The sequence below is a fragment of a genome, unplaced genomic scaffold, assembly GCF_019419815.1.
Source record: "Pyrus x bretschneideri cultivar Hongxiangsu unplaced genomic scaffold, Pyrus_bretschneideri_v1 Contig12, whole genome shotgun sequence".
Lineage (NCBI taxonomy): Eukaryota > Viridiplantae > Streptophyta > Magnoliopsida > Rosales > Rosaceae > Pyrus > Pyrus x bretschneideri.
Window position 1 is genome coordinate 1,561,663 of NW_025999413.1, and position 23,728 is coordinate 1,585,390.

At 38.2% G+C, this 23,728-nt stretch overlaps 6 protein-coding genes across 7 annotated transcripts; 4 read left to right on the forward strand and 2 right to left on the reverse strand.

The window, feature by feature from the left end:
* Window positions 1-3,204: 3,204 nt before the first annotated feature.
* Window positions 3,205-6,865, forward strand: LOC103926949 (isocitrate dehydrogenase [NADP]). The gene is made up of 15 exons (XM_009335834.3): window positions 3,205-3,472; window positions 3,743-3,786; window positions 3,887-3,996; window positions 4,105-4,142; window positions 4,322-4,399; window positions 4,561-4,614; window positions 4,694-4,795; window positions 4,897-4,985; window positions 5,086-5,189; window positions 5,427-5,495; window positions 5,583-5,698; window positions 5,849-5,883; window positions 5,946-6,088; window positions 6,175-6,297; window positions 6,528-6,865. Exons 1-15 carry the CDS (start codon window positions 3,217-3,219, stop codon window positions 6,619-6,621), a joined length of 1,455 nt encoding a protein of 484 aa, XP_009334109.2. The 5' UTR covers window positions 3,205-3,216; the 3' UTR covers window positions 6,622-6,865.
* A 1,195-nt stretch (window positions 6,866-8,060) lies between these two features.
* Window positions 8,061-9,755, forward strand: LOC103926944 (glutaredoxin). Its single transcript, XM_009335828.3, has 4 exons — window positions 8,061-8,224; window positions 8,336-8,424; window positions 9,297-9,395; window positions 9,522-9,755. Exons 1-4 carry the CDS (start codon window positions 8,169-8,171, stop codon window positions 9,599-9,601), a joined length of 324 nt encoding a protein of 107 aa, XP_009334103.1. The 5' UTR covers window positions 8,061-8,168; the 3' UTR covers window positions 9,602-9,755.
* LOC103926945 lies at window positions 9,627-12,613 on the reverse strand. 2 transcript variants are annotated; one of them, XM_009335829.3, is made up of 9 exons: window positions 12,339-12,599; window positions 11,392-11,730; window positions 11,110-11,143; window positions 10,738-10,950; window positions 10,552-10,641; window positions 10,395-10,460; window positions 10,217-10,308; window positions 10,078-10,125; window positions 9,627-9,981 (listed from the first exon to the last, which is right to left on the reverse strand). In XM_009335829.3, the coding sequence occupies exons 2-9, from the start codon at window positions 11,727-11,729 to the stop codon at window positions 9,870-9,872; spliced, it is 993 nt and encodes a 330-aa protein (XP_009334104.2). In that variant the 5' UTR covers window position 11,730; window positions 12,339-12,599; the 3' UTR covers window positions 9,627-9,869. The 2 variants fall into 2 exon arrangements, with proteins under 2 accessions (XP_009334104.2, XP_048433807.1); XM_048577850.1 differs by lacking the exon at window positions 10,217-10,308 and having other exon boundaries at window positions 10,078-10,180; window positions 12,339-12,613.
* Window positions 12,614-13,291: 678 nt separating this feature from the next.
* LOC103926946 (tRNA (adenine(58)-N(1))-methyltransferase catalytic subunit TRMT61A) lies at window positions 13,292-14,917 on the forward strand. Its single transcript, XM_009335830.3, is given in 4 exon segments — window positions 13,292-13,392; window positions 13,395-13,746; window positions 14,155-14,399; window positions 14,534-14,917. Coding segments are annotated over 4 exon segments (933 nt in total). The 5' UTR covers window positions 13,292-13,298; the 3' UTR covers window positions 14,776-14,917.
* A 225-nt stretch (window positions 14,918-15,142) lies between these two features.
* On the forward strand, window positions 15,143-18,208 carry LOC103926947 (phosphoenolpyruvate/phosphate translocator 2, chloroplastic). The gene is made up of 9 exons (XM_009335832.3): window positions 15,143-15,757; window positions 15,903-16,025; window positions 16,241-16,393; window positions 16,517-16,602; window positions 16,792-16,876; window positions 16,959-17,078; window positions 17,247-17,324; window positions 17,626-17,755; window positions 17,846-18,208. The coding sequence occupies exons 1-9, from the start codon at window positions 15,404-15,406 to the stop codon at window positions 17,914-17,916; spliced, it is 1,200 nt and encodes a 399-aa protein (XP_009334107.2). The 5' UTR covers window positions 15,143-15,403; the 3' UTR covers window positions 17,917-18,208.
* Window positions 18,209-19,297: 1,089 nt separating this feature from the next.
* On the reverse strand, window positions 19,298-22,151 carry LOC103926983 (transcription factor MYB119-like). Its single transcript, XM_009335871.2, has 3 exons — window positions 21,826-22,151; window positions 21,500-21,626; window positions 19,298-20,014 (listed from the first exon to the last, which is right to left on the reverse strand). Exons 1-3 carry the CDS (start codon window positions 22,149-22,151, stop codon window positions 19,298-19,300), a joined length of 1,170 nt encoding a protein of 389 aa, XP_009334146.2.
* Window positions 22,152-23,728: the final 1,577 nt, after the last annotated feature.

Here is a 23,728-nt window from a genome sequence, read left to right on the forward strand (position 1 = left end):
TGCCTTTGGTTTCGTCCTTTCTAATCATATGTCAAAGTCAGGAAGAATGAAGATTGGTTGTCAACAGGGCTTGTGAAAGATGGCTCACAGGACATCCTGCTGGATTCAAATATTCCGTTTCAGACTCCATGCATTGCACACAGTGTATTTTTCTTTCTATATCCAAAAGGGTAAAGAAAAATATATATATCATCTCATCTGTGTGAAATTTTTTTTGTTGGTACAAAGAAGGCCTACAACCACAAATACAGAAACAACTAAACAAATATGGGTCTAGCAATCCCCTATAAATCTTACTGAATTAAACAACCAACACATGGGGAGGAGCCTAAAAAATATGACAACCATACTCCAAAGAAGGACCAATTTCTGCTAATTTATCCGCAACATAGTTATGTAAACTTTCTCAATCACATTAGAAATTAAGTATGATACGAAAATGATGAACTAATTATCTTGGAAGTAAAATAGCTATGTTTTGATGATTTGATACCTAACCTAATTTAAACTAAAAGAGTACCATTTTTTGAGAAACATAAGTTGTAACTCCATTAATGTTTAGAAAGAGTTACAAGGTTCGGAGTTGAAATGGCCTTTGAAAAAACCTTTATCGGAAAAAACCCAGTGGGAAAAAACCCTAGGTGAGTAAAAAGAGCGCTCCCCACATTACGTATCAGCTGTAGAGCACACCGGAGGTTCTTCAAACTAACAGTGCTCCCACCAATATGTAAATAAAGTCGAGCCATACAGTGAGCTACACCATATGTTGGATGGCGAACTTGAACTGCTTGAAGGACCAGCTGGAGCCTGCACATGCACGACTTGAATCGTCGAAATTGATGTTCGATCACCTGTTGTGAAGCGGGTTTGCACCATGCGGTGTGCTTCTCTTCTGTTCTTCATCAGGGACATGATTAGGAGCAGCTGGTCGTCGGAAGCCAAGGTTGCTAAATCTTCTGTTTTTGAGGAACTTGCAGTTTCTGCAATTATTCCCAGAAGTAGTGTTGTTGTAGTAGTAGTAGTTGTGGTTGAAGTTCCATACTTTGAAGGAAACCTTTCCTTCTGGTGAGCTTAACGACCTTACAGAATACTCCTTCACATTGGTTCTAAAATATTGCAGCAAAGTTCCTTCCAGTAGCATAAACGCAATTAGAATTGCAATTTTTGATTTATTGTACCTCATAACTCTCTCTCTCTCTCTCTCTCTCCCCCCACGCATATAAAAACATGTTCAAGTGTATTTATAGGTGGAGCTCAAAGATTGTCAAGTCACTAATAGAACAAATTAGCTAGTATCTGACATACTAGAAACACGTACTCAGAATGAACGCTTGAAGATATCATTATCATCATGGTCCATCGAGTCACACATTTGACATTATATCGGTCTACTACAGCATCACGTAGGTCATTTGTTAATGTTCATACTCATGTGTGGTAATACTGTTATGAAACCCTTTAACAAAGATTTAGATAATCTAACCCTTTCATACTTATTATAAATTGAACTTAATTATTAGGTTTAGATGCATCACATATGTGGTACCAATGATTTAACTCCAACAAGCCGTTGCTTTGTAAGTCTCACAAACATGAATTTTCATAATTATTTCACACACTTATGTGTAATTGGTATTAGCAGTTTTTGTGTGTGTGTGTGTGTGTGTGTTCAATTATATAAGAGGAATTCAACTCTCAACATATTATAATCCTAATTTTATTATCCTATCTCTCACATAACACGGAACGAACACAAGAGCTTGAACGATTCTAAACATGTCCTTACTAACAATACCATAATTCTATTTTGCATGTGGTCCAAATTTTTCGTGGATATATAAGGTGTTATACTTCCATTCATGCTCGGGAGTCGAAACTTCCACATTTTCTAAATTATTGAAATAGTCTCAAAAACCTCCCCTTCCATGTAATACCAATAAATTAAAAAAAAAAAACCATAATTCTATTTGAAATTATTCAAAATCAAACTCTTCTTAAAGAATACATATATAAACAGACGAAACCTGAAAAATTATAGGTTGGACCTTGTAAGTAAGTAATCGGGTTGGTTTGTGTGGGCCTAGTGATTATCAAGCCCAAGGCTTACAGAGAGGCATTTTAGCCTGGTAAAGTCGGCCTGGACTCCGGACTCGGGACCCTATTAGGTTTGGGACCACCACTCCATATGCTGATGTGAACACCAAATCATCGCCTCAATCAATCTTCTACGGTGGCAGTTCGTGTACAATTTTAGTACGCAACACGATTAACGGTCAATGTCAATTCAAACATGGCAAGAACATCAGTTTTCTCAAAATTTTAAAAACGAAACGATTATTAAACAAGTTATGCAATAACGTTCGGTTTTAATGTTGATGAATACGAAATCATTCAGAAACTATAATTTTTACACAGCTTGAATAATTTATTTCGTGCTATACGTGTTATAAGAGTCGTATATAAATTAAAATGAAATGTGATAAAACGTGTCAATTTTGAATTATTATATATTCACAAGTAAAATGATATGTTTGACGGGTCGATAGAGATCTAGTCAACCTGAATGTTTTTTTTCTCACGTTAATTGTAGTATAACTTTCGTTGCTCTTCTACTTCCTAACAAATACCACTAAATGCGTGTAGCCAACTCAAAGGTACCGTTTGGTACGTGAAACGGGACGGAACAGAGTGGGACAAGGCGTTCCGTTCCACGTTTGGTACACCTAAAACGGATGGAACGAGCTGTTCTACGGGACGAGTTTTGGGTGAATTTTCGTTCCACCTCATCCCCCTGGAACGACTCGTTCCACATCCGTGGAACACAAAATTATAACATCTCCGTCTCCTTCTTCTTCCTCCTTGTTTCCATCCGAGGGCATCTTTACTCCCGCTCCATTCCGTTCCGTCCTGTCCCGTCCCGTCCCGTCTGCATACCAAACGATACCAAAGGTTTTTTCGTCTTTTCGGAGTCAGTCGGGCAGCCACTTCGGTCCATGCTAGCATGATGATCCTACCGTCCTAATTGATCCAACGCGTCCAATATCTTCCGTCCGATGAGAATACTCAAAAGACCCAAACCCCCTGCCGGCCGAAAACCGTAACAAAAAAGTCGAGCGCTGAAGGCCGTCTGATCTCATTTCTCTAAGCACCCAAACGCGGTCGCAAATCGAAACGCGAACTCAAGTAAACTCAGTACGCCCGTCCCACGAAAATTGAATGCTAAGAGCGCGGCCGCAATTGAGCGCCATGTCGCGCGCTGCAATGATGTCGTCGTTGTCGTCAGCTTCGTCGTCTGCGGCCATGAGAAACCCTAGATTGTCCTTCTTTTCGTCGCCGAGGCTCTTTAACGGAGTGCCTCTCGGGAACCGCGTCTCGTTCGCCGCTCGCTTTCGCCGCACGTCGCTGCGGTGCTACGCTTCTTCCGCTGGCTTCGATAAAGTTCGGGTTCAGAATCCGATTGTCGAAATGGACGGTCAGTTCCCTAATCGATGCTCTGTTTGGTTAGTGAGAAAGCAATGAGAAAATGAACAGAATTAAAATCACAAGATAATGGAAACTTGTGTAAAAATCCTTTTTTTTTTGAACCAGTAAAAATCCTTTATGTTGTTTCATGTTTTCATGAATTTTAGCAGCAACCAAACGGATCATAACTTGTAGGAGTAGGATGATGCTTGTTCTTGAGCTTAATTGTGGATGTTGTGATTGTGTACTGTATTAATTATGGTATTATTTTGTCAATTAGGTGATGAAATGACGAGGATCATATGGACAACGATTAAAGACAAAGTGTGAAGATTCATTTCGATGTGAATTTCAGTTTACTGATGCTTTTGTTGTAGAATTTGATTTGATTTAATCCAAGTTTTTTGCTCGTATGCTCTTGCAGCTTATTTTTCCCTATCTGGACTTGGATATAAAGTATTATGATTTAGGGATTTTGAACCGTGATGCGACCGATGACAGAGTTACAATAGAAAGTGCTGAAGCCACTCTTAAGTAAGTAGTTTGATTCAGAATTTGTTTAGAGTGTTTGTATTTCTTACGTTTGGATTGCTAGTATTTGCTTCTTCTGTTTGTTTGATTTTAACCTTTTATGCCCTGCAGGTACAATGTTGCCGTGAAATGTGCTACAATAACCCCTGGTTAGTTGTTTTGCTTTTGTATAATGCTGTTTTTATGTATTATCATGAGGACGTTGAACCCTTTACGACAGACATTCTGGCTGCTCCGATACTTTTCTTAGCAGTAAGATGATCTATCTGCTCTGCCAGGTAGTTTAAATGTTGTCTTATCTAATTTCAATTTCTCATATATCTTGCAGATGAGACCAGAGTGAAGGAGTTTGGGTTGAAATCAATGTGGAGGAGTCCCAATGGCACAATTAGAAACATTCTGGACGGTTTGTATCTAAGACGTTGTCTCCTTTTATTAGAAAACAAATTTTAATACTCTTAGTTTTGTTACTCATTTTCATTAATAAGATGCAACTTAAGTTAGCATCTGAAGGATACAAACTGTTTGAACAATTTCTAATTGAAATGTAATGCTTTATTTTTACAGGTACTGTTTTCCGTGAACCTATCCTATGTAAAAACATCCCTAGAATAGTTGCTGGTAATGGCTCAAACTCATTTCTAATCTTGAATGTAAGTAAAATGTCGTGGGAAGTGCCCAATATGTGTCCAATTTACAGGTTGGAAGAAACCCATCTGTATAGGTAGGCATGCCTTTGGTGATCAGTATCGAGCCACTGATACAGTTATCAAAGGGCCAGGAAAACTTAAAATGGTTTTTGGTAAGTAAATGTCAACATTCTAGATCATACGATTGTGCTGGTGAAGTAATTTCCCTTGAATATGGTTTTCTGCTTATCATCTATCTGTTTGTAATGCTCAGTCCCAGAAGGAGGAGATGCCCCCGTTGAACTTGATGTTTACAATTTCAAAGGGCCTGGTGTGGCCCTTTCTATGTATAATGTTGATGAGGTTTGTGTTACCACAATGGGCATCACATACCTTTTTGTGCATTTAGGCAAATGTGCTTTATAAGCAAACTCTGCTAACAAAACCTTGTTTTCTTTGGCAGTCTATTCGAGCTTTTGCTGACTCGTCAATGTCATTGGCTCTTTCCAAGAAGTGGCCACTATACTTGAGCACCAAAAACACTATTCTTAAGAAATACGATGGGAGGTAAATTACCTTTGTTGGAAGAATTAGTCCACATTCAACTATCAATTCTGTATCATTTATTTCTTATAAAGAAAGAGAATTGTTATTAGCACTCTAAAAATCTCATTCTACACTCCAAACTTTCCATATTAGGAAAGAAAAATACACTTGTGAGGAGTGTAGAATGAGATTTTTGGAGTGCCAATAACACTTCCCTAAAGAAATTATAAAAAATGTTGAGTTCTTTGACTGCCACAGGTTCAAGGACATATTTGAGGAGGTTTATGACGAGAAGTGGAAGCAGAAGTTTGAAGAAAATTCTATATGGTTTGTACTGTTTATCATAAACACTATTCATCCAATGTTGGGTCGCATATTTTGAAATTGCTAATTGAAGATTCTTTTGGCATTTAGGTATGAACATCGGCTAATAGATGACATGGTGGCTTATGCACTCAAAAGTGAGGGTGGATATGTTTGGGCTTGCAAAAATTATGATGGAGATGTCATGAGTGATTTGCTTGCTCAAGGTGCTGTTGAATTGCTCTCTCTCTCTCTCTCTCTCTCGCTGCCTCTCACCATCTCTCTTTCTCTCTCTCCCCGCCTCTCACCATCTCTCTTTCTCTATTTATCTCTCCCTTTTTTTTCTGGAGTTAAATAGTTTATTTTCCTTTTTGCAGGATTTGGCTCTTTGGGCCTCATGACTTCTGTGTTGGTACGTATCACCATTAACTTTCCTCATTTTTATGCTACAAAAGCTAACCACAGTGTGTGCAGTTGTCTTCAGATGGCAAGACAATAGAAGCTGAAGCAGCTCATGGGACAGTAACTCGTCATTTTCGGTTACATCAGAAAGGACAAGAAACAAGTACAAATAGTATTGCTTCAATATTTGCATGGACACGAGGCCTAGAACACAGGTACTGTTTGCAAGCCAAACTTCACTGTATCTTAGTATACTATGGTTACATTTCGGATTAATGAAATGCGACAATGTGCTTTCCAGGGCAAAATTAGATAAAAATGATAGGTTGCTGGATTTTGTTCGCAAGTTGGAGGCTGCATGCATTGAGACAGTGGAGGGTGGGAAAATGACCAAGGATCTCGCCCTCTTGATCCATGGCCCCAAGTAAGTAGATTCTTGGCCCTGTTTAACGAGGTTACTGACATTCGGTTGGATTGTGCAATAAAAAAGGAAGTTGAATTGCCACCGTCCAAAAGCAATGGAATAAATTAGATTTTTTCCCTTAGTTTGCTGTTTAGGACTCTGCTGTATCTGTCATCTGTTCATGGTGACTACATTAGCCCAACGGGATTGTTATTAGGGGGACTAAACTAAGATGCTTGCGTTGCCTGCAGGGTATCGAGGGAGTACTACTTGAACACCGAAGAATTCATCGACGCTGTTGCCAAGAATGTTGAGGAAAAGCTTCTGGAACCTGCAGCGGTTTAACTAGGTTGATGTGAATCTACAAGATGAGCATGTAAGATAATTGCTTCAGTGAGAATTTGTGCAGTTTTGTGGTTATGACCGTGCGGTTCATGGAAATTTTTTTCGTTATAATCAAACATTCAAATAGAGATTTAAAATTTCCGAATGGAGTAGATGCACAGAAGTATGAATTAGAATTATTAATCTTTCAAATACTTTGTATGACTGGTGATCATCAGTAGCAATAAGAGAACCTGTTCAAGAATTCTTAGTTCGTTCAATCTTTCTGGCCCTTGAAAGGGGTGAATAACCGTGGTATGCCACTAGTTGTCTCCCTTTTGAAAAAAAAAAAAAAAAAAAAAAAACTGAGTTGAATATATGTCATATTAATTTTTGCAGCTTATTTATTTTTTCAGACAAGTTATTGTTCGTAAATTTGTATGTGTGATGCATCTAGTTGACTTTAGTTTTGGTCAAATATTTTTAGGGATTGTTTTGCAATTTTATTAGTTGCTGGGCTTGATGACAAAAAATCATGGTGTATCTGCCATGTGAACATTCAACTCTCATTTTTTTTAGTTTAGGTTTGTTTCGTCTGCCGTATATGTGGCGGATTTAAAATTGTGTGCTTGTGTAATTAACTTTATACTTGTTTTTGAAAATTATCTTTAGATTATTGAATTTGTTACTGAAAAATGTACCCATGAGACAACCTTGTATTTGTTCTTGTTTGTTAATGAAATCACCATCGCTTCTTGTCAAAAAGATGAAAAAAAAAAGAAAAAAAAAAAAGGAAAACTAATGAAAAATGTGGTTTTTCGTTAAAATGAACAGTATCGTGGACTTTTCGTTAGAACTCCAAAAAAAAAAAAAAAAACTCTCATTTAGATCTAACAAGAATATTGCCAAGTTGTGTACATGAAAAACTTATTGAAATATCAATGTGACAGTATCCTGATTGCATGAAATTTCTTTTTTTGCCGACAAACATCTGGAGGGAAATTGCTTCTTTTTTTGCCGACAAACATTTGGATTTTTTGCCGACAAACATCTGGAGGGAAATTGCTGGATGAGGATTGATTTTGTGTGACACTACGCAACCCCATGAACATGACCAAGACATCGGTATAGTGATTTAAGGTAAAACTTGTCGATCTTGGGCAACAATCGACCTCAGGCGTTAGAAACGAATCTTGTGGCTCACAAACAAAAAAAAAATTAATGAAAAAGATTTAAAAACTTCAAATTTTAATCAAGATAAGTGATTTTTAGAATAAAAATATTATTTTTTATTAAAATAAACAATACCAAATACCAAAAATGTTTCGTTAAAGTTGTTTTAAAAAAAACCACTACGGCCCACAAAAACTAATAAAAAAATCGAAGACAGACGTGGCACCTCCCAAAATCATATACCTTTTTTGCCCCTTTTTATTGGTCAAGCTCCCAGCTACATATACTTGCACGTACGCTGTCTGCAATTTTTCAGACACAGAGAGAGAGAGAGCCGAGAGAAGAAAATTGTGAGGAAATTCAAAATTTTAGGGTTTGTGAATTGAGTGAGCGTTATGGAATTGACGAAGGCGAAGGAGCTCGTGTCGACCAATTCGGTCGTCGTCTTCAGGTTCTTGATTTTTCTCGTTAGAAAATTAATCGCGATTATTGATTAATTAATCTCGTGTTTAAGAAATGCTAATTGTTATATATATATGTGTGTGTGGATCTGTAATTGCAGCAAGACGTATTGCCCGTTCTGCGTGAACGTGAAGCAGCTCTTGACTCAATTGGGAGCATCCTACAAGGCATTTGAGTTGGACTCTGAAAGTCAGTTTCACTTCCCCTCTCACTATTATATCTGTATTTACATATTGTTTGTATCCAATCCATGTGTGTGTATATGTATGTATGCATACGAAAATAATCAATAGAAAAGAAAGAATCGGAATTGATCGATATATTTCTCGAAATAAACGAAAATTGATCGATATATTTCTCGAAATTATCGAAAAGGAAATGAAAGACGAAATATTGGTTAAGAATAAGAAAGAGGAATCTCATGCAAATACCATTGAATAATGTTTGATCCTATGCATGGGGATTGCGTAAAATTTCATTCCAAAAAGAGAAGGTTCGAAAGAATTAGGTATTTTCGGTATTTGATTACGGGGTGGATTTTTCTTTTGTTTGCTAATTACATGTGATATTGATAGCCAGTCAAAATTTGAAACTCGCTATCGCGTAACCCGTATTGGATGTAAAGTTTGCTTTTGAGCTTCCTCATAAATGTGTTGTTGGAAGAAGTCAAATTGTTAACTGGAAATTGGTGTTTTTATGAGTTCCATATTCTTCATGCATAATGAGACTATTCGGCACCCTCTGCACCCTATTTCCCCTTGCGTAGTTTAGACTAGATTAGAAAATCGCTCGACTGAAAAAAGCCGAGAATATTTACTATTTGGTTAGAAACAATTGACTAGCAATGTGGTGATTAGGTCAATTAGATTAGAATTTAGGCCTCAATTAGATGGTGTGCAAGATGACGTTTTTTAAGTGTCAAATTGCCGATGGCAGCACCCGTTATATTTTGTAAAATGACATAGACATCTCCCTTCTCCATCTTATGCAGTATGTGTTATTTTTCGAGTATAAATTTTGTCCGAGTTTTATGGATGCCGGTTTTGTTCTCCGGTTTGAAGGTGACGGAGCTCAGATACAATCAGCTCTGGCAGAGTGGACCGGCCAGCGGACTGTGCCCAATGTTTTCGTTGGTGGAAACCACATCGGTGGATGCGACGGTAAGATTTCGAATCCCTCAACTGCAATGGATTCTTAGATACAACCGAAGATATATCCCGATTACAGAGCAGAATCTCTCCTTAACCATGGCTATTGGAATAATACTATATGATGTCGTCGTGCAGAAACAACGGCATTGCACAAGGAAGGAAAACTGGTCCCTCTGCTAACTCAAGCCGGAGCTGTTGCCAAAACTTCTACTTAAAAGGAGTTGACAATTGGATGGATGATTAGTAGTAAAGTAGAATAATTTCAGTTATGTGCTTCAGTTTGATCTGTTAAACAATTTCCGAACGTAACGCACATTCAACTTGAATTTGTATAATCTCCGTTAGTATTTTCGTGTTTCGATTCGGATACATCTGTGCTTGAATTTTCTTGATAATGGGTCGATTCTTGGTCATCACCGGATGTGAGTTTTCGGGTACCCGGGAAGTCATCATCTGTCTTTCCGGTCACACCATACCTCGTCCTCAACATCGATAAGAGTGGGGAAACCATTTTGACAAGAGGTAATGTTTTAACTTCACGATTAGGGCAAAGATACCGTAGCAGGGAATGTGCATCAATCCCATCAAGAAGTACCTGAAATTCAGTACGTTATTAGACTAAACATGCAGTTAAGACCTAATTAACGGGGCGTAACGCCGAGTGGTATAACAATGCGTAGCGAAAACATACCACAACGGTGCATATGGCGATGACAAGTCAAGAAACGGGTACGGCCACCTGCAACAAAGTGAACTTTGACAATCTTCTTCCATGACATTAGTAATTCCAGTTCCTGAGTTGTGTACAAGGAAGGGTTAACGAACGTTACCGTACTGATACGCAAGCGTGGATGGTCCACTGGAAAATGACGAAGACACCGGTCCATAAAATGAAGTAAGATATCCGAACAAAGGGGACATGCTGCAGAAGTTTGAAAAAGTTGGAACGCGGAATAAACTTTCAGATATACAAGTGCAAAGTGAGAGAAATTGCTCATGAGAAAATACCAAGCAATTCAACATTGCATCGCCGAGGAGTAAAACAGCGTTAATTGAATGCATATCCACCGTCAGCTGAAATAAACTGAACGTTAACAAAAAATTATAAACCTTAAGCTACGAAATATGTGGTAAGAGGATGGATATGAAAATTTGTGGTACTTACGAAACTCATTTTGTAATCTATGATGGTGAAAAACGGAAATATGACGAGCCAATAGATGCAATCAGTAAGCATCACTGCCCCGGCACTCATCTGCAATTCTAAATTGAATAAAACGGAAACATAAGGGACTTAAGAGGCAAACAAAGCTTTGCATGAATTAATCGTTGAGCAAAAAGAAAATATGACCTCGAACATAGCTTCAAAGACACGACTGCATTTGGCTGCTGCTCGGGGAAGACAACTTTCGTCTTGGGGACTTGAGTCTTTCTCCTCATTTTCAAGGGGAATGTATGTTCCATTTTCTGCATCTGTCCCGACATGATCATAATCTCCTAGAGTTCCCGTGCTGCTTGTTTTCTTGCACCAGAAGCACCCGTAAACGGAGAGAAGAGATCCAAACTACAACGAAAGTGAGAAGAAAACAAACAAAATCTCAGAGCCCAGTTAATAGAGAGCTGTTAACAATTGCATCAATTATAAAATGCGTAGACACTGGAGATCTCAACGAAAACATTAAGGCGATTCAGTAGAAGGCTAAAAGAAGATCAGAGACCATACCCCGAAGTAGATGGTAACCAAGGTAAAAGTCCACCTGTTCAGCATACAGAAAAAATTTACATCCTTGAGTTCAAAGCATCATAAAAAAGAACATTTCCTAGCTATCCGGGAACCTGATGTTATGACTGAACAAATGTGTCCTACGCTGCTCAAGAAAGAGACGAATTGAGTTGCAAACCCGGTTGAGTTTTCACATTTAACTTTCGGTTGTGAAGGATCTTTAGATGACCTTAGAATTCACTACATATCACTAGATGAGCATAAACATAAGACGAGGCTTACTGAGTATAGAAGTAAAATATGCGACTGCCAGCGATAGCAATTTTAATGATCAGCGTTGCCAAAAGGAGAGAGAATGAAATAACTCGGTAAATCAGCAGCCAAACGGGATGAATTTCTTTGAGGCAGGGTCTCCACGCTTCATCGCCACAGAAATCCTGGCTTATGTCCTGCTGAGCATCTCTTCTGTCAGATTTTGAATGGTCTTTACCATCATATTTCCATATCATTAGGAACGCTATAACCATTGGCACAAACACCCAAATTGCGCATAGCAAGACTCGCCAGGTCAACCAATAGCTCAGGGTAGTAGTATCAGCAGCAGTACCCTCTAGCTGCATCCTGCTAGGACAAACGACGAGTTACTTCTAAATTTCTCGGTTGCTGCATCGTCTCGTAGTATTTTTTTCAAAAAAAGTACAATGTAAAACGAAAGAATCCACGCCCTCGACTTTGAATTGTATACAAAACCAAAAATTGCTAATAAAACATGACTGTAAAGGTGGAAACAAAAATAAAGGGCGACCCCAAGCCAACAAGGCTCTCCGCTTTGCGAGGGTCTGGAGAAGCTAAATAGTTAACATTGCTATTAATATGCATATGAAGATTAAGCGATATCGCTTAGGACCCTGACTGGAGGGATAAATGTTCTTAATCACTCGAGCTACAATTCCCTTGCGGAGATTATGCGATCTTGCATATTGAAATTAAAATCATGATGAAACATGGTCTATCTTCAAATAAAGTCACTGCTTTTTCTGATTATTTTAATAAATCAATAAGAATTACAGAAATTTAAATTAAATCAACTCATAAATCTTCACTCTCTCCTAATGTTACGTCATATATCAAGAGAAAAATACGTTGAAACAAATTTTATTGGTCAAAGCAGAAAGCACGAACTAACAACAATGTAAGAAACAGAAAATATAAGCAAGCAGCAAGCATACCTGATTAATTAGTGAGAGACGGATTAATCAACGAGCTCAAAGTTTGGTTCTCGCTTTCGGGTCGTTTCGTTTGGTTGCCGAGAGGAAGCTGAGATGCTCAAACAGCAAAATCTGCTGCAACCCAATTCAGTATTTTCCTTCAGTTTCTCGGCAACCAAACAGATATTAACACCCGGAAACTAAAAAAAACCCAAAGAAAATGCTTCTCTCTGTCTCTCTCTGCTGAAACCAAGTGTAAATACAGACACCGTTTTGGTGACGATGATGATGTTCATTGGGAATGAACGAGGACCCAAAATTCAAGTCGGTTGACTCGGTTCTATCCACTACATGCTTCGGTAAAAAGCACCAGACTTTGTCTGTTTCATGGGCTAAAACCTACAGCCCAGCCCAACAGAAGGCCCAAATTTCCCAGTCCTCCCTAAACCTACGAATCCAACCCTCTCCCCCAACGCCTTCTTCTTCCTCTCGGCTCCTTCGTTTCTTCACTGAAACTGTAAAGCAGAAACGCAGGTTCCTTCCGTCGTTTTCTTCTTCTTCCTCCTCAGTTCTTCCTGTGAACCCAGTCCTCCTTCCGCTCCGGTTCTTCTGCTTCTTCTTCTTCAGCTACTGTTTGAGGGGTTTCATATCACCATCTGCCCGATTGAAAAAAGTAAGCACATTCTACTTTTACTTCGAACTTTTTGACTATCTTCTTTCTTCTGTTATTATTTTCGACACGACGATATTCTAAACTACTTTAATTTGCGGCGTAAGAATTTGAACTTGGGTATTCTAAACTACTTTAATTTACAGCGTAGGAATTCGAACTTGGGTGCATAAGGCCAGCCACACTTTTAGTTGCTTGATAAAAGACTGCCCCTTTAGTTGTTATAATGCTAAATTTTTTAAATTTGTAATAAATTTGTTTATACTTACGAATGTCAATTTATATTTAAAATATTCAGACCAGGATTAAGGATGTTGCCTGTTAATCCGACAAAGAAGCTGTCTTTTACTCGGTCCATTAATGATGGAGATTTGGTCATTGTCTATGAGAAGTATGATACAATGAGGCTGTCAAGGTGTGTGTCGGTTCTGTGCTCGAAAACCGGTTCGGTTTGTTTAAGCATTCGGACTGGATAGGGAAGCAGTTTGGTTCCAAGGTTTTCAGCAGCAAGGGCGGATTTGTTTACTTGTTGGCTCCGACACCCGAGCTTTGGACTTTGGTTTTAAGCCACAGGACTCAGATTCTGTACATTGCGGACATTAGTTTTGTGATCATGTTCTTGGAGTTGGTTCCGGGATGTTTGGTTCTCGAGTCGGGGACTGGGAGTGGATCTTTGACTACTTCACTTGCAAGGGCTGTTGCTCCTAGAGGACATGTCTATACGTTTGATTTCCATGAACAACGTGCGGTCTCTGCTAGGTAAGAACTCGAGATGAACACCTTGTTTTCGTTGTTTCTTATGGTTTTGGTGTCTGATGGTTTCTGTTTACTTCGGTGTTTCCTTTCATGTACAAGATTTGTGTATGGTTTTGCCTTCCAGAACATGCAAACTTTTAGTTTAGAATATGAGTTGCGAAGTAAGTGGATGAATCGGGTAATATGCTAATGAATTGTGAAATAAGCGAGCGATTATTTTCCGTGTTTCTTATGAATTTGGTTTAAATTGGTTTCTATTTGATTGGGTGTCCCCTTTCGTGTACAAACTGAAGACAATTAGATCAGCTGCCCATGAAACCAGCGGGTTCTGAACTAACATTGAGCTATTTCCTCTACTTCAAGTAGATTATATCATTGTTGAAAGGCTAACAGGATGTTTTACTTTTATAGGGAGGATTTTGAGAAGACGGGATTAAGCAACGTGATCACTGTAGGAGTTAGAGATATTCAGGGGGAAGGGTTTCCGGATGAGTTTTCTGGAAGGGCAGATTCTGTCTTCCTGGACCTACCCCAACCCTGGCTGGCCATCCCTTCAGCTGCGAAAATGTTGAAGCAAGATGGGGTATTATGCTCCTTCTCCCCATGTATTGAGCAAGTGCAACGAGCGTCAGAGACTATGAGGTCAAGTTTTACGGGTAGGGCTCTTTGATGCAGTTATCTCCTTTCATGCTTTATGAAGTGGAATTTTTTGGACTTGCTTTGCTTCTTTCGGGTGTTCTCTCTCACAAATGTACTCACACTAAGATCTGTATCTTCTGCTTGTGTATAGATATAAGGACGTTTGAGATTCTTCTTCGCACATATGAAGTCCGAGAATGGAAATTGGATGACTTCCAGGGAGATGAAGCTGGTTCTGTTGGATCTCATCCACGTAAAAGGCGGCAGCGATCAAGTGAAGGAAGCAATGCGCAGGAAACTACAGGATCTCCCACTGTCATGGCCAGGCCGTGCAGTGAGACCAGAGGCCACACTGGCTATTTGACATTTGCAAGACTCAAATGCCTCTCATAAAGTATGCAACTGTAATCTAGTTATAGACACAGCCTGGTTCCAAATAGTTGGGATGAGGTTTCATTTTTGCTGTTTCTGTAACGTGAATTATTCTGCTGATTCGGAAATTTAGAAAATTTTTAATGGAGAAATGCATTGTCCATTTTTTGCGTTCGATCGTTTTCTCAACTTCAATCATGGACGTTTCTGGAGCAATTTCTTTTGATTCAGTATCTTAGTCGTTGTCAATATCTTGAAAATTAGTGTTTGGGATTTTTTCGTGTATCAGAAGGGAAAAGAAATCAGCCTCAAAATTGAAGTGCTGAAGGCCACATGTTTGCCTCAGCAAATTTGGTACACAGGATTGCAATCCATTCGTTCCACTACTAACTAAGCACCATTCAGTACTAGCTTACAAAACCCCTAAATCTCACTCGTCGGCCCTTCGATTTCTGATGCTGGTGAGGATGCGGGATCAATACCGGAAAGTTTGAGTAACCTTATACAGACTTATAAGAAGTTGGTCTACTCCCCCATAGCCGCCGTCATCCTTCAGTTTTGTATTCATGCAAAGGCTTAAAAGCCTTTAGCGGCCTGAGCTTCTTTCTCCACTTGCTTTGCTTCCCAAATTCCAAACCTTCTGGTCAAGATGCAGAGCACTGCGCTTGCTCTGGCTCCTTCCACCTCGTTTCTCAAACCTCCGTGTTGGAACTCTATCCCTAAAGCCACTAAACCTTCACCCTCGACGTCCTTGATACAAGACAGTTTGACTAAAGTTCACAGGCCTTCATGGCAAACACCTCTTCACACGTTTTCTTCTTCCAATGCTTCCTTCCTTTTCTCGAATCGCAGATATGATCATTTGAAGGTCAGGGCTGCTTCTGTGCCTGAGAGTGCTGACGAGGGCTCAAAACAGAGCGGGCTGGTTAAGACCTTTCAGCTTGGTTCAATGTTTGGAATTTGGTACCTTTTGAATATTTACTTCAACATCTACAACAAACAGGTGCGTTCACTGTCTTTATTCATCTGCCCTCCCCATATTTTTAATTGCCTTTTCTTGTTTTGAAATGCATGTTTTCGCTTCTTGTTTTCGTCGATTTTGGCCTAATAAAAGAAGCTAGAATTTGAAGGCCAGAGCTTGTTCATAGGTTCTGAAAGTCTATCCATTTCCAGCAACGGTCACAGCGTTTCAGTTCGGCTGCGGGACTGTGATGATTACCCTGATGTGGGCTCTTAACCTCTACCCCAGACCAAATCTCACTCGCTCACAGGTACCTACTTATTCCTTATAATTGCTCGAATGTCAAGTCCCATGTCCGACGAATTAGAATACTACATATAATACGTGGTTTCATTACTAATAGCACCGAGACTTTTTGTATAAACATGAACTAGTACGTGGTTAAATACGAGTTGGGATAATACTGGTGTGATTAGTAGTACACTACTACTCTGTCTCTTTGAAATCTTTCGACTTGGATGGCAGCTTGCAGCAATTCTTCCACTGGCAGTGGCACACACAATGGGGAACTTATTGACTAACGTTAGTCTTGGGAAAGTTGCTGTTTCTTTCACTCACACAATCAAAGCTATGGAGCCGTTCTTCACAGTTTTATTCTCTGCTCTTTTGCTTGCGGAGGTAAGAAACTTTCAGGTTCTTCTGTCTTCCTACTTGTGATTTAACCTTCAGAAGGCGGGTGCAAATCTGAGGTAGCGATTTGACTGTCAGTTTTTTTCATCATGCTGATTGCTTTGCACACAGATGCCGAATATTTGGGTCGTTGCTTCTCTTGTACCGATTGTAGGCGGAGTGGCATTGGCATCCTTCACCGAGGCCTCTTTTAACTGGTAAGACATCCCGGAAGACAAATTTATGCACGAATCAAATTTATATGCAGCTTCTTGGATTACAGTCTTCTAAAAGGAACAAGTTCTAAATGTATATATCTGGATATATAGCTCGTGATCACTGCCGAATTCCTCTTTTTCTTGAATTACAAATTTACAAGTGTTTAACTATTGTATGTTCTACAACAGGATTGGTTTCGGTAGTGCAATGGCGTCTAATGTTACGAACCAATCACGTAATGTACTCAGCAAGAAGTTCATGGTTAAGAAAGAGGTAAAACTAATTAACCTACAGCTGCAATTTCTTTATTTTCAGAATTCCTTCGTGAGGTTTAATAGTTTTGTTTTGTAATTAGGAATCTTTGGACAATATCAATCTCTTCTCAGTGATCACTATCATTTCCTTCATCCTATTGGTTCCTTCGGCGATTCTCTTGGAAGGCGTTAAATTTACTCCTGCATACCTGCAGTCTGCTGTGAGTAGTAATACTATTAAGACCCGTTTGGGACTACTTTTGTCGGAATTACTTATGCTTATGAGAGCTTTTCCTAGAAGTACTTCATGAAAATGCAGTTAAACGTGGTTCTTAATGCGCTAGCTTTTCTGTACGCATTATTTTCATTAATTATATATTGTATACCAGGCAAACCAAGGATTGAACATCAAAGAGTTATGCGTGAGATCACTTCTGGCTGGCTTCTGCTTCCACACTTGCCAGCAGGTGACAACATATATAGTTTCACACTCTCTCTAAATTAAACCGAAATTGAATTACGTGTTTCTTGTACTAAAACATTTAAGTAGTTACCGTGTACTAACAGCTTTGGCTTAATCACACGCTTTGGTGAAGTTTTCAATCTCTTACAGAATAACAAAATCCACTTAAACATGACTTCCCCTTTGTTAGAAATGATCAGTAATGTAGGCTATATGTGTAGCCATACCAAATGTAGGACAAATATTACTGTCCACTTCTTATATATAATTGCTTGGTTAATTTGCATAAGTTGTATGGGATGCAGGTGTCCTATATGATACTGCAGATGGTTTCACCGGTGACTCACGCGGTTGGAAACTGTGTGAAGCGTGTGGTGGTGATAGTCTCCTCAGTCATCTTCTTCCAAACACCTGTCTCACCGATAAACTCCCTCGGTGAGTACCTTGTATATTTGCATATATGACACATTCTTACACATGGCTTGCAGAGTTCCTTGACTAACAATGACGGGGGTTATATTGCAGGGACTGCTGTGGCTCTTGCTGGAGTGTTCTTGTATTCAAGAGCCAAGAGAATAAAGCCAAAGCCCAGTTAGTGTTGCATGCATGAATTTTAAATATATATTATATATATGAAGCAAAAAAGAAAATCATCTCATCAACTGTAAAGATTAGGTCTATGATCTATATATATTCTCATCATATATATTGTATGCAAAGATATATTTGCTGCCTCCAAAATAACTTTTATATTATTGATAGAGAACATTGTTAACCAGTTAAGCTATAAGCAGCTCAAGGTCTGTTGAGACTGCTTATAAAAATGCTAAAAGTGCTTTCTGTTAATTATAATTTCAACTGGGTCTTAATAGATGCGGTTCTAGCAAAGCGTTTAAGAGCACAATGATTATTACGTGAGTTACCATTGATAATTTTGAAACCCAAAACCCAGCTACAAGATCATCTTGATATAGCGGTTTCCATCAAAACATCTAGCTAGTGAGACTCCTATATGGTTCTTGTTTAGGAAATGGTTTCTGCATACTCCTCGCCATCTACTGCAAGTCTTCCTCCCCCTCCTCTTTTTAGCCACTAAATTGAAAAAAAAATAAAAAAATCAAAGGCTTGAATTAAGAGGAGGTGTGAAGAAGGTGAAAAAAGGAGTGCAGAAATCTCTTCCATTTTAAGGGTAGTGGTGTTATCCACACACCAATTTTAACCTTTCACGTATATCTTAATTTTCGACCGTCAGATCAAATGAATTAAAGGAAATAAATAACATAAATTAACAAAGAATGTGTGAGAGGTAAAAAGAGGTGTATGCATAGCATCACCCCATTTAATTTTCTATCCTTTTACCAAAGTTTGCATAATTGGCTCTATCCACAAAAAATTGAAGCGTTATACATTAAGGTTTCCACAATGGCTTAATTACTCTATTAGCGATGCGGAATCCTAGTACGACCAACATGGCATAAGCAAGATCTCCATTTATGCATATTGCTTACTTTCTAGGCACTTTACGTGACCTCAGAAATCCATCACAAGAATTTCTAGCTAAATATAAAACCTCCTACGTAGATTATGGTTAGCAAATGACTACATTTTAACATTTATAACATCAATAATAACAATTGTAACAATAGCAATCACGGCGTATATAAATGACATATCGATGACATATTCCTATTTTCTTTAAGTACAGTTATCCGCAACCTAAAAAACCTCTATAAATAAATAAATAGCAAATTTGGACAAACATGCATAAACAAAACCAAACTGAATTTAAGTTTGAAAACAACATCAACAACTGTGTTCCAGTTAAACTATCCAAATGAAAATGCTGAAAGGAAATAAAAGTCTGAACGCTTTCTAAACATGAAAGCCTAATGACGCACAAAAACTGACAAACATACGAAATAGCTAGGGGAACACCGACGACAAAGCACTTCCTGCAGCTGCACGAAAGTCGAAAGCTCACACATTTCCCTTGAAATGGAGCATCTCCATAATATCCAGCTCTTTCTTGACATGGTTATCATGTCCCTGCATAAAGTTGTTCGTCTCCAGTGGCAAAAATGGCAGTTCATACGCCATGTTGCAGCTCGGATCCTTAACCCTAGAAGTGCTGCTGCTCGCCATTCCCTGCTGCAGGTATCCACCAAGCCCATAACTTTCAAAAACATTGAACATGTTAATCTTGTCGAAATCAGAAAGATTAACACCAACACCCATGTGGTTGTTCATGTTGGACGCCTCACTGTCAATAGGTTCGGGACGATAACCCATGAGATCCCAATTCGCAGAGTTGGTCGCGTCTGGGCTCTCGACAATGTTGTTCTGATCAATGTGCATCCCAGACTGATGATCAGGTGAGACCACAGACGACAGCCCGGCTTTGTTCTCCGTTGTTCCGGTAGAGTTAGGGGAAGCAGTAGTATCGGTAGCAGTAGTACCGACCAAGCTCCTGATGTAGTCCTGCAAGATGGAGCTCTCATTGTAATTGTTAATGTTGGAGTCCTGCTTGTTGCTCTTCCTCTTTGAGTTTTGCTTCCTCTTTGTTGCATTCCAGTGGTTCTTAATTGTATTCTCCGTCCTTCCAGGCAACATCTTGGCGATTTCTGACCATCTATTCCCGATTTCCTTGTGGGCTTCGATCAGTATCTTGTCCTCTTCCTCGCTCCACATTTCTTTCTGCAAGTTTCAACACAGATTTAATTAGTTGCGTTCACGCACTCTATATAACTGTATAAGTACATACATACATACGTACATACATATATATATACGTATATGAATATATATGCTTTCTAAAAGATAATATATAAAATTCAAAAGCTGATTTGATATGGTACACAACAACTGTATTAATTTAAACCAACGTTATGCACCAGCTAGCTAGATTTGATCTGTAACTGTCAATTTTCTGTTAACACGCACGTCCAAGTAGAAAACAATGCACGTACTTCCTATGCTCATGTATGGTCCTAGGGTTTTGTTTTCCCGGTTACAATAGTCCTAGGGTTTTAAATAGGAAAACTCAAGATGCATGCATGCATCGTCTCCTTAGTTCAATACCATCAAATCAGAGAGGAAGCAATGAAAAAAGGGTGCAACAATTATTTGTTACAAATCAAAATTAACTTAATACTTTTTTTTTTCATCATGATAATAATTAACATTTATATATGTGAAAAAGTAAATTACAGAATTTAAACTTCATTATAAATGGTTTTTGATTGAAAAACTTCATTATAAATTACATAAATTCAAAAGTCACTACATATTTACAAAAGAGTAACTTATTGCAGAGTAAATTTATATAAATAATACATAATAATTCATATATTTTTATTATTTTAGTCATTTTAAATTTACTTATTTGATATAAATTCAGACTTATAATAAAAAGGTAAATAAATTTTAGGTCTTGAAATGGGTTCGACTTTCACCCGATTTTGGTCCAAATCGGATCCTAATAATTTATTGATTAAAATTGAAATGAATTTGAATTCTGATATATACGCATAAACCAAACCTGACATAGGTTGTTTCGGAAATGAATAATGTTAGAGAGACTATCTGTTTAAACCATATGACGTGTTACTGGTAATTGAATTATTACTTAAATATTTGATTAACGTACCTATTTTCTATTAGTGACACATCACATGGTTTACAAATATGATCTAAAAAGATGACCTACCAAGCATTTTCCTTCGGAAATTCATAACGTGTCATGGTTAATTATTATAGTCTAATTCAAATTCTGCAATCCAACCTAACCGCTGGTTGAAACGCATGTTAATTTTTCATTGTGAAGCAGATATTGACAAATACTGGATAGTACAACGTCAATATAAACTCCACAAAACGTATAAACGGACATATAAGGTAGTGTATGAATTTTATATATTTTATGACACGCGTCAAAATATTAGAATTACAGTATTTTCTAATAAATATATTGCCAAATATATGCAAATGCCATATATGTATTAGCTATTATCTTTGTCTACATTAACAAAATATATGTATTTGCATAAATCTTTTGTTTTTTATTTCAAGGAGAAACAAAAATTTAGTGAATGAAAATGAGCTATACGCATGCTTGTATGTAATTTATATGTTAATGAAGTTTGTGAAATAGTGAAGAATTAAGGGAGAAAAGGATGAAACCCTAATGTCAGGCCGCAGATGGTTGTGCCATCTTTCTCTACATTGCTTTCCCACTCTCCCAGTCAGCTGAGTTGCAATTTGAGACCACTTCTTGATCCCAAACCTCCCAACCAATTGCACCAAGTGTCTGCAAAGATAGATTTAACTGAGTTAATTACCAATTTTTACAGATTAAAAAAAAAAAAAAAAAAAAAGACCTCTTAATAATTTAAAAAATAAAGATAAGCATATCATATATCCTCCAAATTCTGAAAAATACATGAAGAAAATATAAATCAACACTCTGATTAACCAAATAATCGACTAAAATCAGAAAAACAAAATACCTGTCTTCCTCGGGACTCCATTGACCTTTGATTATATCAGGTTTCTTCTGAAGCATTTTAATGGCTCTTCTTGCACACAACCTTTTGTTCTTCTCATCAGCTGAGAATCTTCTCCCAAACTCAATCTCTGCGATGATAGAGTTGGATGACACATCATCCGAAGGCAAACGCATCGCCGGAACTGATGAGGACCCAAATTCACCATAATTGACCAGTTGTGGGAGCTGCACACAGCTCTCTGCCCCCATCTGCTGGTCATGAAGAATTTCTTGATGATGGGGTTGATAACCCAAAAAGCCTCTAACACCACCATGAAATCCATGCATCACCACGGATTCGCTTTCTCTACAATCGGATGTCATGAAATCATGGTGATGATGATTTGCGGTATAAGGTGAAGGCTCAAAGGGATTATTAAGGGTGTTGCATGTGGTTGAAATCTTGCTGAAAGGGTTGGATGAAGAACTGGCCTCAGTGGTGGTGAAATGATTTATCTTTGGAGTGAGATTGTACTCATGGGAATGAGAATTCCAGTTAAACCCGTGAATGGTGGAATTGGGGTGATGAAACAAAGCCTTGGGAGAATTGGGTGGTGGTGGGGAAGATCTAGAGACAGAATAAATATTCCCATTGATGGTGGTGGTTTTGGTGGTGGTGGAAGGAGGTGGATCTCTGGTTTCATCAATTTCAGAGGGTTTGAAGAATCAGAGAGAAGGGTGGAAAGGAAAGGAAAATTATCTAATTCCCTCAAGTTGGTTTCCAAGTACTCCATGCAAGCACAGGGAGAGAGTTTCAGAGCTCTAGAGAGAGAAACAAAAGCTCAAGAAGGAAGGCTGGTTTAATGTGTGCTAGCTGCTCTATTTCTTGGTTTTTTATTAGTGAGGTTTGAGGGCGAGCAAGGGCAAATGCGATGCGGACCCCACTGCTTCTCTAGCATTGTAGGGCCATCTTTACCATCCAAGGGCTCACATTTCTTCCAGTCTGTGTCCATTGAACTTCCCTACCAATAGTTTTTTCTCATTTTTTTGAAACAAAAAATTGAAATATTTTTTTTTTTAAATAAAACATAAAACATATATAAGGAATAATCATTAGGTCGTTAGACTGGTCTTGTATTTTAGGGAAATTCCAAGACAGGTTTGTGACACATGGCGGACATGTATTGTTCATGATTCTGTTTTATGACGTGACATATCATATTTAAAATAATGTGTTTCATAGTGTACTTAGTTTTTATAAAACTACAGTCGTCGATGGAAAATCCAACGGTAAATGCCAACTAGAAATACGCTCAAAATAACACCGAAAATCTAATTGTATACCTAAGAGACGAGCGCCTCCCATTAAATCACTTTTGCATAAATGACATATTTTTTTTGCATATTCCAATTAAGAAAAAACATATTTTCAGCCCCTTTTAGATAAATTGTAGCTTTAAAAGCTGCATTTTAATTATGAAAGAGTCAAGTAGCCAGCTAGGAGCCAAGGAATTATCCTTCTTCTTTTTTTTTTTTTTTAAACAAATTATGATAGTATATACTAAGGGGGATGGAGGAGTGGGCTAAGCCTCACACTGAGTTAGCCATAATAATATGGTTCAACTTCACTTTTGGCGAAAATCAAATATAAGATCTCTTACAAGGAATACTACAAGATCGTAGTACTAAGTGGCAGCCAAGGAATTATCTTAAAGACCTCCCAAATAATTTTACTATCAAATGATTTTTTTCATTCGTATCTTTTTCAAGAAATGATAAGGGGCTCTCTATGGACTCTCTGCCCCATCATGTTTTTTGTACAATATTTTATAACATAGGTACCAGAATTAACATTAAATTATGAGGTGACAGAAAGTCTATGAAGAGTCCCCTAGCATTTCTCGTCTTTTTTTTCACCTCATCTA